This window comes from Arvicola amphibius, chromosome 6 (genome assembly GCF_903992535.2).
Source record: "Arvicola amphibius chromosome 6, mArvAmp1.2, whole genome shotgun sequence".
NCBI lineage: Eukaryota > Metazoa > Chordata > Mammalia > Rodentia > Cricetidae > Arvicola > Arvicola amphibius.
This window is the reverse complement of record NC_052052.2, coordinates 35,243,277-35,260,706: the sequence shown is the minus strand read 5'-3', so window position 1 is coordinate 35,260,706 and position 17,430 is coordinate 35,243,277. Positions and strand designations below refer to the sequence as shown.

General features: G+C 41.5%; 1 protein-coding gene across 1 annotated transcript in view; it reads left to right on the top strand.

The window, feature by feature from the left end:
* The window catches only part of LOC119817231 (cytochrome P450 4A10-like), a 53,906-nt gene continuing 36,476 nt past the window's right edge, over positions 1-17,430 (top strand). The window contains exons 1-9 of the mRNA XM_042055298.1: positions 1-189; positions 1,381-1,525; positions 2,150-2,194; positions 2,609-2,736; positions 3,592-3,716; positions 4,092-4,246; positions 4,666-4,772; positions 4,872-5,062; positions 5,159-5,292. Coding sequence (XP_041911232.1) covers positions 1-189; positions 1,381-1,525; positions 2,150-2,194; positions 2,609-2,736; positions 3,592-3,716; positions 4,092-4,246; positions 4,666-4,772; positions 4,872-5,062; positions 5,159-5,292 — 1,219 coding nt within the window. The remainder of the gene's footprint in view (positions 190-1,380; positions 1,526-2,149; positions 2,195-2,608; positions 2,737-3,591; positions 3,717-4,091; positions 4,247-4,665; positions 4,773-4,871; positions 5,063-5,158; positions 5,293-17,430) is intronic.

The following is a 17,430-nucleotide window of genomic DNA, read 5'->3' as shown; positions in this document are numbered from 1 at the left end:
ATGAGTATCTCTGCTCTGAGCCCCACCAGATTCACAGGCAGCATTTCTGGCTTCCTGCAAGTGGCCTCCGTGCTCGGCTTGCTTCTGCTGCTGCTCAAAGCAGTCCAGTTCTACCTGCAGAGGAAATGGCTACTCAAGGCTTTCCAGGAGTTCCCATCCCCACCCTCTCACTGGTTCTTTGGACACAAGGTATGAGGAAAGGGAAGGGTGGGAGGGAGATCAGGGAGGACGGAGGTACAGGGAGGATGGAGGTGCAGGGAGGATGGAGGTGCAGGGAGGATGGAGGTGCAGAGAGGATGGAGCGACAGGGAGAATGGAGGTCTCAGACACTGGCCATCAAATTGACAGGACAAAATCTACTGTATACGAAGTCTAAGTACTTCATGAGACACAGAGTTCACGATGAGACATACTCCAACATTAGAGTAGCTCAACCTGTCTGGCTGTAGCCAGCTCTGTACTGATAGCCTCCTCTTGAAGGTTATGGTTGAGCTTACCTAGTCTCCTCTTCTTCAGGCTGAGCACCTGCAACAGCCTCTGCTGTTCTCCTACACCTTCTGAGTGGTTACTTGACTAGTCCTTCATAGTTATTCTCTCCCAAGCTCAAAGCTTGCCTGGGAACATCAGTAAGATGGAAGCCTGGCCTAGTGGGGTTTTTGGTGTGGCAATGGCACACATCTCAGGAGCTGTCAGACACAGGAAGAGTTCACCTACGGGGATGAGTGGTAGCTGGTCCCGATGGATCCGCAGTCCCACAAGGGAATTTTCATCATAGATGTATTATGACTAAAATCCTGAAGTCATGGCACAGAAAGGAATAAGGCTGTGCAGTGTCCTCACATGAGGGCACCAATGTCAGAATTTCCTCAGGTTTGTTTAGTTCTCTATTCTCTTTCCACACACACACCCTGTGCTGTTAGCTATTTGGATAAACACACCATCATTTCCCTGTACCACAGTGCTCAGGTCAAGAGCCAGGCACACATGTCTGAGATCTCCCAGGAAGGAGATGGTACAGCACCCTGTATATTATGAATGGAAGGTATTGACTCCTTGCACTGCTACACAGGAAATATGTCCCATAGCCAAGTAGGATGATACATGAAGCATTCAACAAAGTTTTGTGCAATTGATACTCTTAGAAGGACATGGGGATGTGGTGCTTGTGTGCAGAGCTGAGGATTCACCCAACAGCACTGTCAATTCCAGCTCAGGATCAATCCCCAGTGTAGCAAAGCTCTGAGTGGTAGCACAGATGGTCCATCAAACTGTTTAAAATCCTAGCTGCATATGTAGAACTATGTTCCTGTGCTTGTTCTGTTTTTGTCTCCAGCCCAAATAACTAAACTGGAGTCCACCTCTTTATCTTTCTCTCAACAGCAGTTCGACGGTGATCAGGAGCTACAGGTGATTATGAAGGCTGTGGAGAACTTTCCAAGCGCCTTTCCTCGCTGGTTCTTGGGGAGCCGAGCTTATCTTAAAGTCTATGACCCTGACTACATGAAGATGATTATGGGCCGGTCAGGTGAGAGTTTATCATTCTGAATAATTTGTGCTGTCCTATTTGTAACTAGCCCATGGCTGTCCAATTCCACAAGACTGTGTGGCATTATGCCATTGCTCTACAAACTCTATTTACCTTTGTTCCAGGCAAAACCTCAGAATGTGGCCAGCAGCACTCAGAACTTAAATTTCAAGCCTTTAGATTTTATCTTTCTTTGCAGTTTAATCGAATTAAGATGTCATGTAAGTTGTTGCAGAACTGAAAAGAACACTTCAAAATGCATTATGGTTTGAGTTTGAAATCTCAATTGTTAACCTGCCTAGAATCACTGGATAACTAACTCATGATCTACTGTAATACACATGTGCATGCACACAAACACACACAGTCGCACCTGTTCTTTTCTCTGAGTATGGGCACGTGGCCTACTCCTAACCAATTCACCATCCGTGCTCCAGAGGAATTCAGCTACTGCTGCAAGAATCCTGCCTTCCTAAGCCTGACTGTTAGGCAAAACTAGAAGGAGATATGAGGAAACGGACAGTGAACAGGACAGTCTGCCAACAGACAGCTCTTAAAAGATCCCAGAAGCTCGTGGCTTCCACCACAGCTGCCTACTTATCCCATTCCTTGTTTCTCTTTCAGATCCAAAGGCACATGTAGCCTACAGATTCCTGGCTCCTTGGATTGGTATGTGTGTCTGAAATGAAAATGTGGTATGGCCCCAGTTAGAGCATCCAAGACCTGTGACTCTGTTTCACAGAGAACAAAATGTGACCGGCTACCATTGCCTTGATCTAGCCCTCCTCTCCCTGGCCCCAACGAAATAGAAGCTAGGCTTCTGACCCTTCATTGCTTCTAACAGTATGTTCCTGGTTGGTCTATCACGCCCCAACTCCTTTTCAAGTTTTATCTCACAGATATAATCATCACAGACTGTATGCCAGTCCTACAAGCAAGGGATTTCAGGTTCTGGACTCTACCATTCTTAGCTCTCATCCTCAATTCCACTCCATGTGGTCCCCTACCCCCAACACACACATAGTTTATCTAACAGGCTCTCTGATTCCAACTCACACACACGTACACCCATCTCTGGCCCAGGCTATGGTTTGCTCTTGCTGAATGGACAGCCGTGGTTCCAGCACCGGCGCATGCTGACCCCAGCCTTCCACTATGACATTCTGAAGCCCTATGTGAAAACCATGGCCGACTCTGTCCGGTTGATGCTCGTGAGTTCATTTGATTTTCTTTTCCTCTACTCCCCTCAGCTCTGCTGTCCTTTCTACATCACTGGCTGTTTCTAATCCTGCTGGAACTACCACAGCTTCACCATAATCATCATCATCATCTTCTTCCTCATCTTACTTCTCACACTCTCGTCTCTCTTTTTTCTCTCTCTCAGTCTCTTCACCTACACAGAGTGTACACTAACAACTTCCACATGTGTATTCTAGTATGAATACAGGTTATTGCAACATAGGCAGAAAAGAAATATTCCAGGTACAAAATATGGCCATGCTTATTCATTGCCCAAGGCAAAAGCATCGTGGTAGATAGAGACTCCAATTACCTCTTCAAGTCCTCAGCTTCTGAGGAACTTCCTAGGACAATATCGAGTCAGTGTTTTTCTGGGTCTCAGTGCTTCTGCATGGACTTGATTGATTTTAAAGGCAAACAGACACAAAATCCACACTGTCATAGCCAAACTCGCCATATCACAAACTATCAACAGAATTATCAACAGAGTCTGGATTCTGACTCAGTTGTTCTCCACAAGCATTTGATGAATACATAGTAACTGAAGTCACAGGCAGTCCCATTAGAAGTGTGCATAGTGGCTTCCTGGGCTTTCTTATGCTCAATACATGGAAGTCCTACCATGCTCTCAGGTTGGATCAGATCTGCATATACTGACACATCATCTTCTTTGCCCCAAAAACAGCATCATTTGTCAGATAAAACACCTTTATGTTATCTAAGTTGAAGGACATAGAGAACACATATCTGAAAATATACAGAAATTATACAATATATGAGCATAAGTCTTCTGAGGAAATTAGGCCAATGTTCCCCTCCCACTGCAGGACAAATGGGAACAGCTGGCTGCACAGGACTCCTCTATAGAGATCTTTCAACACATGTCTTTGATGACCCTTGACACCATCATGAAGTGTGCCTTCAGCCACAAGGGTAGTATCCAGATGGATGGGTGAGTGTCAACCGTTAAACTTCAGGGCCTTTGGTCTCTCCTAATGCAATGGCCTCATCTGACATGCAGGAGGTGAGGCAGTGTGGATACTTGCCTACACACAAAAAAAAATCAAGAGTCTGAGCCCATTCCAGATCAATTTCTGACACACTCCAACCCTGCCCCAACCACAGACCACTGATCCCTACCTAAGGTGGATGCCTACATATTCATGGCACCTTCTGTAGTCTTGAAAATTACAAGTGTTATAAGGCAGAATTAATGTGTACACCAATGACGTCTATCTCAAATATACATCCTATCTCTTCCCAGAGTCCATCTATCTGCAGGTCAGACCTCTCCACAGTCTAATATATTCTGTATCTTCTTCCTCAGAAATTACAAGACCTACATCCAGGCCATTGCGGACCTGAACAACCTATTTCATTCCCGTATAAGGAACCTCTTTCATCAGAATGACACCATCTACAGTCTGTCCTCCAATGGCCGCTTGGCTGACCGTGCCTGTCAAGTTGCCCACGATCATACAGGTTCTGTCTGTAGCTCATGTCTCCCCTTCTTTTCCAGGGTTAGTTCAAAGGGGCTGTTGATGACTTCTGAGGCAGATCTAGGCCCTTCACTGCCCCTATAGTGCCTGGGTCACACACATGTAGATATTCTTAAACTGGAAATGTTTGAGTTGGGATATCAGATTTCCAGGGACTCTGTGGGTATCATGATATTGGTAACATTTAGTGAGATCCAACCCAGCATCTCAAGCAGAGCTTCCTTGGCCCGTGGTTCTAAGAGGAATTCTGGCCTTTATCAGATGGTACTGGTCTTCTAACCCTGTCCACTCCTTACTTGCTGATCCATGTTTAGCACATAGCTATGGGCAAGGAGACACAAGGCTCTGGGGTCTATAGCTCTGTAGCTCTGGGGTCTATGTGATACTAATGTTCTGGAGCAGATGGAGTGATCAAGCTGAGGAAGGATCAGCTGCAGGATGAGGGAGAGCTGGAGAAGGTCAAGAAGAAGAGACGTTTGGATTTTCTGGACATCCTCTTGTTTGCCAGAGTGAGTGTGTATCAGAGCTGTGTGTATCACAGAGAGTCTGCCTGGGAGCACACAGCAAGGAACAAGCACAGCTCTGATGACACCTGTTGCCTCCCTCAGACGGAGAATGGGGATAGCTTGTCTGACAAGGACATACGTGCTGAGGTGGACACATTCATGTTCGAGGGCCATGACACCACAGCCAGCGGACTCTCCTGGATCTTCTATGCTCTGGCCAAACACCCTGAACACCAACAGAGATGCAGGGAGGAAGTTCAGAGCCTCCTGGGGGATGGATCCTCCATCACCTGGTAAGCATTCAAAAGGTGGAAGAACCCTTATTCTTTGGGTAGGGAGGAGCTGCTGGTCTCCAGTCTACCCGAACTTCAAGATGGACCTTGTTTCAGGGATCACCTTGACCAAATGCCCTACACCACCATGTGCATCAAGGAGTCCATGAGGCTCTACCCACCTGTCCCAGGCGTTGTCAGAGAGCTCAGCAAACCTGTCACCTTTCCTGATGGGCGCTCTTTACCCAAAGGTATGAGTTTCTAAAGCCTGTTCACCTAAACTCATTCCAGAGATAAGAGAGGATAGAAAAACTGTGTGCTTTAACAGTTATGAATCCTGCTGAATCCTACTCATTTCCTTTTTTTAAAATAAATTCCTCTAACTCATAAAGTACAATTTCTAATCCAGAACAAAAGCTTAAATGATCTCATTTAAGGTAAAAGGATTCCAATTCTGCTGCTTTGCATGAACAATTGTAAGCACCTCTCCTTTACTAGATAACACTCCCCATGAATCTGCATCCTTCTCATGATGCATCCATTCAGTTTGGGAACACTGACATTCTTTGATTCTCATTCTCTAGACTCATTCCAGATGAAAATACTATATAATTTCATAGCCAGTCTTATTCTTCATATGCCCTCACTGTCACATATGTGTGTTTTCATATTGTGGCTGAGAACCCACATACATTTTTGCACATACAAGAGGAAGCCAAAAGTCAACATCAGTTTCATTCCTCTGATACCATCCAACTTGATATTTTTGAGGTCAGGAGGTCTTTTGCTTATCTGTAACTCACCTCTTAGGCTAGGCTCGATGTCCAGTGGGTGCCTGTCCCCATGTCACCCGCAGTACAAGGACAAATATGAACATCATTTGGATATATACCCAAAAGTGGTATTGCTGGGTCTTGAGGAAGGTTGTTTCCTAATTATCTGAGAATTCTCCACATTGACATCAAAAGCAGCTGTACCAGTTTGCACTCCCACCAGTAATGCAGAAGTGTTCCCTTCCCCCCCAACCTCTCAAGCATAGGTTGTCATCGGTGTTTTTGATCTTGGCCATTCTGAGAGGTGTAAGATGGAATCTCAGAGTTATTTTGATTTGCATTTCTCTGATGACTAATGATGCTGAGCATTTCCTAAAGTGTCTTTTAGGGTTTTTATATTCTTCCATTGAGAGTTCTCTATTTAGGTCTGTACTCCATTTTTTATTGGATTATTTGTTCTTTTGATGACCAATTTCTTGAGTTTTTTTGTATATTTGGAGATCAGGGGCCAGTACCCAAAAAAAAAACGGTCTTTTAGTAGCACTATCAGCATCACAACAAGGCAGAGTTTTTGCTCTGGGGCTCCATCTTCTTCTGGAAACCTCAAGATCACTGCAACAAAAGGATTTGTAGGAAAATCTACTGTTCATCATGGAAAACTTAAACACTATTCATAGAGACATACATTCAATAAAGATTATGATATAGACAAAACAGAAGTGGAGAAAGTAAAGTTTTTTTTCTAAATTCTTTCTGTCCCATACCAGATATGACTCCCGATATGAGACAGAAACTCTGCGTGTTCCTTTTAACAACACGCTTGGATTTTAAAAAGTACAGAGCCATTGTTCATCTCCAAAACCAACTCTATATATTTATAAATATATATATATATATATATATTATTTAAATTATATGTATTCATTACATGATCTCATCACTCGTATTCCTTTTTCTAGATGATCATTATTGGATAGTTATTTTTCATTCTGTCAACATTCAAACATTTAGGGTCTCTTGAATTTTTGAAGATGTGTATTTTCCTGTAAAGATAAGAGCAAAACCCTGCCCCAACCTTATATGCTTTCCTTACCACCTATATGGTTGTCAGCATTGTGGATGAGCTCTCATTTCTCTTTTTCAAGAGGTTTCTCCTTTTCAAACCAAATCTTTATTAATTTTAATGGTATCCATAGCTCTTCTTCTCCTGCAGAAACAAGAGTGAAACCCCTTCCCCAACATAACATCTCCTGGTTTCCATTGTGAGGTCAACACATCCTTGAAATACACTGGTTGATTTTATTCAGAAGTTTTTTCCATTTTCCAATGCCTCTCTGCTGCTGTTGTTCCTTTCTCATTAGCATTAAAACATTCAAGGTTAATAAAGCATTATGCAATCTATTTCTGAGGGTATTTTCCATCCCTTTCTGTTTGTTCAGCATATCCTTTATAGTATGATTTGATCTTATATAACTGCCTGACCTGTAGGATTATTTGGTATAACTATAATGTGCTTTATATTATAATAAGCAAAAAAACATTTCATTTTCTTAGATACATATGTTGGACCATTGTCTGTCTTTATTTTGCAGGAATGCCCATGATGGCCATAACTTCTAATAAATGCATGATTACTGAATCATATTTTTCCAAGCTCAAGGCAGTTGCTCATTGAAAACCTGATAGCATATCTATGGTGTGATGCACATATTTTAATTTACCTAATTCTGCAAAGTGGAAGACATTCATCTGCCAGATTTCATTCTTTTGAGTACCCTTAAGGTTACTCCCTAAAGGCAATGGTGTTTGGTTATAGAAAGAGCAAGTAGGACATCTCTTTATAATCTCCTTAGCTTGTTACCATGTAATAGGAAATTCTTTCTTCAAACCTTTGGTATTGACATGATGTTTTTTATGAGATTCTGAGACCTGAAACACACTTCTAATCAATAACTGATCAATTTCTGCATTACCTTGTGCTAGAGAACCTGGTAGACCAGTATGGGATTATATGTGTGTTATGTATATAGGACAAAGCCTATTCCTGAATATGTCTTGCACATGGATACATAATGAAGTCAATTCCATATCATCTTGTATAAATTCAGCAGTTTCAATATGCAAGACAACTCTTTCAGCATATTGTGAATCTGTAACTATATTGAGAGGTTCTTTAAAATCCCTTAGTACCATAAGAATAGCATATAATTCTACCTTCTGGACAGAAATATAAGAGCTTTGTTCCACCTTTCTTAATTCTTCTGATTTGTAACCTGCCTTCCCTGATTTATTTGCATCAGTATAAAATGTGTGGGCTCCATTTATTGGTGCATCACATACAATTTGGGGATAAATACAAGAAGTTCTCTTTATAAGTTTAAATCTATAGATTTGAGATAATTGCTATTAAGTTCTCCCCAAAAAGTAGCACAAGCCTTTGCCAGGGTTAATTGTCTTCCCATAACTTTTTTTTATTTCATCAGCAGTAAAAGGCACTATAATCTCTGCTGAGTCTATAGATGCTAAATGACAAAGTCTAAATTTACCTTTTATAATTAAGTCAGAGGCCTTTTCCACATAAGTTTTTTACTTGGCTTATGTGGCAAAAAGATCCATTCTAAGATAATATTGTCCCTCTGCATTAAAATTCCTGTAAGAGAAATTCTGGAAGGCAATATGACTAGAATACAATTAAGATTTGGATTCACCCTATCCACTTGCGCCTCCTGTAATTTCTTCTCAACAATTGTCAGTTCCTTTTCTGCTTCAGCTATTAATTCTCTGGAATATTTAAGTCTTTATCACCATCTAAAGTAGTATTCAAATAAGCTATTATGTAAGATGTTATCCCGAGAGCCAGTCATGGAATGGAGATGTCTCCCAATAATCTTTGAAAGCCATTAACAGTCCACAACCGGTCTCTCCTAATCTGTGCCTTTTGTGTTCTAATTTTCTGCAAACCTATTCTGTAACCTAGGTAATTACCAGAATCTCCTCTTTGAATCTTTTCAGGAGCAATTTGTAATCCCCATTTAAGCAAAACTTTCTTTATTGCTTCAAACATCCTTTTTAAAGTATCCATATTTGAATTAGATAATAAAATGTCATCCGTGTAATGGTAGATTATAGACTTAGAAAATTGCTTATGTATTATTTCTAATGGCTGGCTAACAAATTATTGGCACAGAGTGGGGTTATTGAGCATTCCATGTGGGAGAACGGTCCATTGTTATCTCCTAGTAGACTGAGAATTATTATAAACAGGCACTGTGAAGGCAAATTTTTCTCTATCTTTTTCTTGAAAAGGTATAGTGAAGAAATAATCCTTTAAATCAATAACTATGAGAGGCCATTCCTTTGGTAACAGAGAAGACAGAGCAGAGAAATTCCATATTGTAGAGGGCCCATAGGTTGAATAACCTTGTTGATATCTTTAAGATCTGTCACCATTCTCCCTCTTCCAGATTTCTTTTTAACAAATACAGGAGATTTCCAAGGGCTGGTAGATTCTTCAATACGCTGAGCATCTAGTTGCTCTTGTACCGGCTATCCAAAAGCCTGCAACTTTTCTTCAGGTAGAGGCCACTGTTTAACACATATTGATTTCTCAGTTAACCATTTTAAAGACAGGGCCATAGTACCTCTGAAGGTGTATCAATTGCTTTGTGTTTTTGTACAGTCCAAATGGCTGGTGACCATCTTTCATAATATCTTCTAATAATGCAGTAATGTTAATCTGGGTATTCCATTGCTGCAATAGGTCACAACCCCACAAATTCACTGAAATATTAGCTACATATGGCCTCAGTCTTCCTCTCTGTCCTTCTGGCTGTAGGCATTCAAATCATCTCACACTTTGTTTTACCTGAGATAGGGTTCCAATTCCTAGAAACTAAACATCTGTCTCTTGAAGAGGCCAATTCAGATGCCAAGATTATGGAGTAATGATAATTACATCCACACCTATGTCTAGTAAGCCTTCAATAAAAATACCATTTATACACACTCTTAGCTTTTGTCTTTGATCATTTATAGAAGTCTGCCAGAATATATGTTTGGTATGTCCTACTGGAGTTTTTGACTCATCCTCCACATTTATTCTACCATTGAAACCAGTGTTGTTTTTTCCAGTAGGCATTGGATTTTTTAATTTTCCTGGAGAGAAATGTTCTCCACAGTAACTAGGAATGACTGGATCACGTACATCATGGGGGCCTGCAAGAGGCCCCCCACAGTGTTTCTCAATGGTATTGGGTTGCCTTGTCTATCTTTTATTGACCTACATTCATTGGTCTAATGTTGGCCTTTGTGACACCTCCTACATGTACTGAAGACTACATCCTCCTATTCCTACCATTCCCAGAAGAGACATTATTCCTAGGAATCCTTTGTCTACAATCCCTTCTCAGATACCCCGTTCTACCACAATTAAAACATTTGGTATTTTGATTCTTCTCTTACCATTTGTAATTGCTTCTCCTACCCAAGCTTCAGTACCATAGTCAGGTATCTCGACATTCATTGTATGCAAAACCCATTCATCCATGGGTGCTGATCTGATCTTTAAAGGCCCAAGAATCTTTTTGCATTCTAAGTTGGCATTCTCATAAGCCAAAGATTCAATTATTATATACCTAGCTTCTGGGTCAGTTACCCCTATTTGTACAGTAGGAGTTAGTCTTTGTTAATAGAAACTAAAATGTTCTCTCTGAACCTGTTTAACCCTAAGATATGATTCAACTCCCTTTCTTGGTTTCTGAATTCTTCCCAAGTCTTTAAAGCTGCTATGCTACATAGGGACAAGGTGTGGTCATCATAAGGAGCTTGATCCTGAGGATCAGAGTAAAGTCGCTCACCTAGAATTTGATCTAGGGAATTCTATAGTCTTTTTACTTTTTCCTGTTACTCTAACATTTTAGCTTCTTCTTTAAAACAGCACCTCTAAAACAACTAAGGTCCACTTTCTAGGACTGATGAGATTAACAGAGTATAGTCTTGTGGCATTGCTTTGTTACTGGAAGACCACGTTTTGACCATTTCTCTAACACAGGACAAATGTAATCTGTAAGCTACAATTGCTTGCTAAATTTCCTTTAGATCAGTAATACATATGGGCTCCCATGAATATTCTTTGACAACTTTAGGGTATTTGGGGCCAGATATTCTTTCTGATGTTATTACCAGAAAGTCAGGCAGAGCTCTGCAGAAGCTATCCCAGAGGTTTTTATGTACTGATGAGGCTAAATTTTGTCTTTGTACCTTTTGTTCCCTAGTCATCAAATTCGATAAGTTCCTTATTCTTTTGAAATCTATTTACCACTGTCTTTTGAAAAGTTTGGATCTCCTGTCCAGTGTTCTGTTCTAATGCCCTCATTAAGGATTCCAAGATATGAAGTCTGTCCATGAGAGATAATGTCTCATCTCATAATCTTCATAGCATGTATATTTCCTTCCTGGAGAGACATTCTATCAGTCAATCTCTCATACCCCTTCAACAGACTCCGATGAATACATTCAACAGTACAAATTCTTTCAAATAATGCTTCAGCACCAACTGTCACTGACTGGGTTTTATGTGCCAAATCGGTTGTATCCTTCTCCAAAGCGCTGAATCTTCCTTTTAATAAATCACTATCAGTCCATACCATTTCTAAAAGTACCTCAGTTGACTGAGTTTTGTTAGTTAAATTGTTCATATCCTTTTTCAGGGTTCTGACCACTTATTTGAGAATCTTGGTGTCAGTCTGTAAATATTGTACCATTTCTAAAAGCACCTCATTCTTATCAAACCATATTATTAAGGAAAAAATATTGAAGACAACTAATCCACAGAATAAAAATGTTATGTAGGAGTTAAATCATATAAGTTTTATAAAACCTTGTACATGGTGTAAGTAAAGAGGCTATTGAAACCCTGGATGGCTAGGTTGTCTGACATATTGCCATTTTAAATTATGATTTTATAATTTATAATTCAAATTATGAATCTTACCTACAGTTGATTTTGATCTGGAGTAGGTACAATAACCATTACCTGCCAGTAGGTATTGGAGGCCACCTACAAAACAAACCCTGCTGGGCCTAGTAGCATACTTTCAGTCACGTGGCTGGTCTGAATCTGATTTTAGAGTAAATGCTAAAGATATGCTGAAATTAAGGATATTATGTAACATAAATCACAGACTGTGTGCTCCGTGGATGTCTCTAGAGTAGTAGAATAGCAAATGCAGACAAATTGTTAGAAGCCGCAGAAATCCTTAATTATGTTTAGGTATGTTCCTTGTACCCGTGCTCTCTCCAAGACCTTTATCATGAAGGGATGTTGTATTTTGTTAAAAGCTTTTTCAGCAAATGAGATGATCATGTGGTTTTTATTTTTCAGTTTGTTTATATAGTGGATTACATTGACAGATTTTCATATGTTGAACCATCCCTGCATCTCTGGGATGAAGCCGACTTGATCATGGTGGATGATGTTTCTGATGTGTTCTTGTATTCAATTTGCCAGTACTTTATTTAGTATTTTTGCATCAATACTCATGAGTGAGATTGGTCTGTACTTCTCTTTCTTAGTATTGTCTTTCTGTGGTTTGGGTATCAGGGTAATTGTAGCCTCTTAAAAAGAGTTTGGTAATGGCCCTTCTTTTTCTCTTGTGTGGAACAATTAAGGAGTATTGGTATTAAGTTCTTCTTTGAAATTCTTGTAGAATTCTGAGCTGAAACCATCTGTTCCTGGGCTTTTATAATATTTGTATTTTTTATTTTATTTTTTATTTTATTTTTTTTTTAAGAAATGTCAAACATTTTATTTCAAGATAATTTTATTTTATTTTTTTTTAGGGTTTTTATTTTTTTTTTCTCATGGTTTATTTTTTTTTATATTTAAAAATTTCCATCTCCTTCCCTCCTCCTCCCCCCTCCCTCCCCTCCTTCTCCCCCTTCCCTCCCCTCCCCTCCACCCATACCTCCCCTCCCTCCCTCTCAAGGCCAAGGAGCCATCAGGGTTCCCCACTCTATGCTAAGACCAAGGTCCTCCCAACTCCCCCCAGGTCCAGGAAGGTGATCGACCAAGCTGAGAAGGCTCCCACAGAGCCCGTCCATGAAGAACAATCAGAGCCCAGAGCCATTGTCCTTTGCTTCTCAGTCAGCCCCCGCTGTTGGCCACACTCAGAGAGACGGGTTTGGTCGCATGATCCATCAGTCCCATTCCAACTGGAGTTGGTGATCTCCCATTAGTTCTGTCCCACCGTCTCCATGAGTGAACGCACCCCTCTCGTTCCTGACTTTCTCCCTCATGTTCTCGCTCCTTCTGCTCCTCATCGGGACCTTGGGAGCTCAGTCCAGTGCTCCAATGTGGGGCTCAGTCACCTTCCCCATCTGTCGCCAGCTGGAGGTTCCCTCACGGTCCTGACTTTCTTTCTCATGTTCTCTCTCCTTCTGCTCCTCATCAGGACCTTGGGAGCTCAGTCCGGTGCTCCAAGGTGGGGCTCTGTCATTTTCTTCATCTATCGTCAGGTGGAGGTTCTTCTTATTATCTTCTCAAGGATCCCAAACTTATAGGCTCGATGTCCTTTAATCATGGCTAGAAACCGAATATGAGTGAGTACATCCCATGTTCATCTTTATGGGTCTGGGTTACCTCACTCAGAATAGTGTTTTCTATTTCCATCCATTTGCCTGCAAAATTCAAGATGTCATTGTTTTTTACCGCTGAGTAGTATTCTAGCATGTATATATTCCACAGTTTCTTCATCCATTCTTCCACTGAAGGGCATCTAGGCTGTCTCCAGGATCTGGCTATTACAAATAATGCTGCTATGAACATAGATGAGCATATGCTTTTGTTGTATGGTTGGGCATCTCTTGGGTAGATTCCCAATAGTGGAATTACTGGGTCCTGGGGTAGGTTGATCCCAAATTTCCTGAGAAACCGCCACACTGCTTTCCAAAGTGGTTGCACAAGTTTGCATTCCCACCAGCAATGGATGAGTGTGCCCCTTACCCCACAACCTCTCCAGCAAAGGTTATTATTGGTGTTTTACAGATGAGTTGAGTCCATTTATATTAAAGGATATTAATGACCAGTGATTGGTATCTCCTGTTAATTTATTTTTTGTTGGTGGTGGTGTTAATTCGTTTTTTCCTTCTTGGGGATTTGCTGACTTGGGACCATCAATTGTCTTTGATTTTGTTGATGTAAACAACTTCCTTGGATTGGAGTTTTCCTTCTAATATTTTCTTAGGTCTGGGTTTGTGGCTAAGTGTTGGTTAAATCTGGTTGTGTCATGGAATATCTTGTTTTGTCAGTCTACAACTGATTGAAAGTTTTGCTGAGTATAATAGTGTGGGCTTGCATAATGTCTCTTAATGTCTGCATAATGCTTGTCCACAACCTTCTGGCTTTCATTGTCTTCAATGAGAAGTCAGGTATAATTCTGATAGGTCTGCCTTTATATGTTACTTGGCCTTTGCAGCTCATAATATTCTTTCTTTATTCTGTGTGTTTAGTGTTTTAATTATTATGTGGCAAGGGGACTTTTTTTTATCCAGTCTATTTGGTGTTCTGTTCATTTCTTGTATCTTCATAGGCATATCTTTCTTTAGGCCTGGGAAGTTTTCGTCTATGATTTTGTTCAATATATTTTCTGTGTTTTTGAGTTGAACTTCTTCTTCTTCTGTACCCATTATTCTCCAGTTTTGTCTTTTCATTATGTCTCATATTTCCTTGGTATTTTGGGTTAAGCTTTTGTTAGATTTAATGTTTTCTTTGACTGATGAGTCTATTTCCTCCATTGTATCTTTAGCTCATGAGATTCTCTTTTCCATCTCTTGTATTCTGCTGTTTATGCTTATGTTTGTGGTTCCTGGACATTTTCTCCATTATTTCTGTTTCTATAAATCCCTCAGCTTATTTTTTTCTTTATTGTCTCTATTTCAGTATTCAAGTCTTGAATAGTTTCTTTCATATGTTGGATTCCTTTTTCTTTGCTTTCTTTAAGAGAGTTGCTGATGTCTTTCAATTTTTGTCTTTTCCTCCATTTCTTTGAGGGAATTTCTCATTTCCTCTTTAAGAGTTTCAAACATTCCCCTGAAGTTATTTTTTAGGTCATTTTCTTCTTCATCATTTATATTTGGTTGTTCAAGTCTTGCTGTTGTAAGGTCACTAGATTTTACTGGTGTCATGTTGTTCTTTTGGGGGTTGCATGTATTCTTTCTTTTTCTACTCATCTTTTTCTCTAATTGGTGTGGTTGAGGATGTCTGATTCTGCTGATTAATCTTCTAGGTGCCAGTGAATCCAAGGCTCAGATTTTTGTTTCTGTTGGTACAGTCAGTGCCAAAGTTCTAGTTACCTCATTGGTCACTCTCTATTCCTGGAGGTCACTCAGAGCTCCCAGGCTCTGCTCCACTCCTGTGGAATTTGCTGTCTCAGGCCTGCTCTAGCCTAGGTTGTTAAATCAGACCAGTTTCTATTAATGTCCCTGGTCTGGATACATTCCTGCAGAGGTCCCTGACTTGGGGTTGGTCCTGTAAAAGTCTTTGGCTCTTATCTACTTCCTTGGAGTTCTCAGACTCAGGAGTGCCCAGACCCACTGAGATCTTGGCTCAGACCTATTCCCTCAAGAGGTCCCAGCCTCATGCCTGGACCCACAGAGATATCTGGTTCCTTCCTACTCCCTTAGAGGTCCAAGACTCACCCACAGACCTGCAGGGGTCCTGGCTCAGGTCTACTCTTTTTTGTGTTTTTGTTTTTGTTTTGGGGGGATTGTTTTTATTGTTTCTTTTATTGCTTTATAAATAATACCATTCAAAATTTCCACTTCCTCCTCTTCTTCCACTCCCCATTTCTCCTACCCCTCCATCCTAAGAGAGGGCAGGGTACCCTGTGCTGTGTGAAGTCCAAGGGCCTCCCCCCTCCATCCAGGCCTAGGAAGGTATGCATCCTAACAGACTGGGATCCCAAAAATCCAGTACATGCAGTAGAGACAAATACCAGTGCCATTATCATTGGCTTTGCAGTCAGCTCCCATTGTCAGCCACATGCAGAGAGTCTCATGCTTGTTGATCACATGCTTGTTCAGTCCCAGTCCAGCTGGCTTTAGTGAGCTCCCATTAGATCAGTCACACCGTCTCAGTGGGTGGGCTCACCCCTCACAGTCCTGACTTCCTTGCTCATATTCTCCCTCCTTCTGCTCTTCAACTAGACCTTGGGAGCTCAGTCCAGTGCTCCAATGTGGGTCTCTGTCTCTATCTCCATCCATGCCGGATGAAGGTTCTATGGTGATATTCGAGATATTCATCAGTATGACTGTGGGACAAGGCCAGTTCAGGCATCCTCTCCTCTACTGCCCAAAGATCTGGCTGGGGACATCCCCTTGGACACCAGGGAACCCCCCTAGAGTCAAGTCTCTTGCCAAACCTAAAATGGCTATGAATCCAAAGAAAAACATATACAGATCTTCCTGGAAATTGGAAGCACACAAGATTGCCAGGCAAAAGTTGGGAACATGGGGGTGAGCATGGGGTAGGAGAAAAGGAGAGGGGGAGAGAGAAGGGAGAAGGGGAGGATTGGGGAGAGCTTGGGTGAGTGGGATGTTTGAGATGGTGGAAGGGCCATTTTAGGTCTACTCTTTCAAAGGTCCCAGATTTAGGCCTGGACCCACAGCAGTCTCTGACTCTGGCCCACTCACTCAGTGGTTGTTCCCCTGTACCTGCCCCTATGGAGTTCGCTGCCTCAGGTCTGCTAGGGCCTAGATTGCTGGCCAGTCCTGCTTCTACAAATGACCCTGGTCTGGATTTGCTCCTGCTACCGTGGAGTTCACTGTCCCAGGTTGTCTTCAGGAGTTTGCTGGGTCACCTGCTCTGGCCTAGGTCATCTGCTCAGTCTTTTTCCAGTGGAGTTCACTGCCTCAGGCCTACTCTGGCCCAGGTCACTGGCTTAGTCCTACTCCTGTGGAATTTGTTGCTTCAGACCCAATCTGCCCCAGGAGCTGGCTCAGTCCTGCTTCTGTGAAGTTCATTGCCTCAGGCCTGCTCTAGTCAAAAATGCTGGCTCAGAAGTTTAGGTCTCTGGCTCAGTCCTACTCCTGTGGAATTTGTTGCCTCAGGCCCATTCCAGCCAAAAAATGCTGGTTCAGAGGTGCTCCTGAGAAGTTTGCTGCCTCAATCTTGCTCTGGCCTAGATTGCCAGCTCAGACTATTTTCTTTAAATGTTCCTGGTCTGGATCCACTCCTGCAGAGTTCCCTGGCTTAGGGTTGGTCTGGCAAAGGTCTCTAGCTCTGATCTACTCCTTTGGAGGTCCCAGACTCACACATGGACCCACAGAGGTTCTTGGTTCCTGCCTACTCCCTTTTCAGTTTATAAAATTTTTATCTATAAAGAACTTTTATTTATATGTAAGTCTGTAAAAATAAAGTGACTACAGGATCTTGCCAAGACTATTGCTTACTCTCCATAAGCTTGAAAATTACATATGAGACATCATTACTATGGTATTATGATTTTATCTCTCAAATGCTATTTGATAGGATGTACCCAATAGATAAAGAATCAGACATAGGCTAGGAAAGCATGTTTATTTACTGTGTCAAAGCAAATGAAGGAGATCAAGGAATCC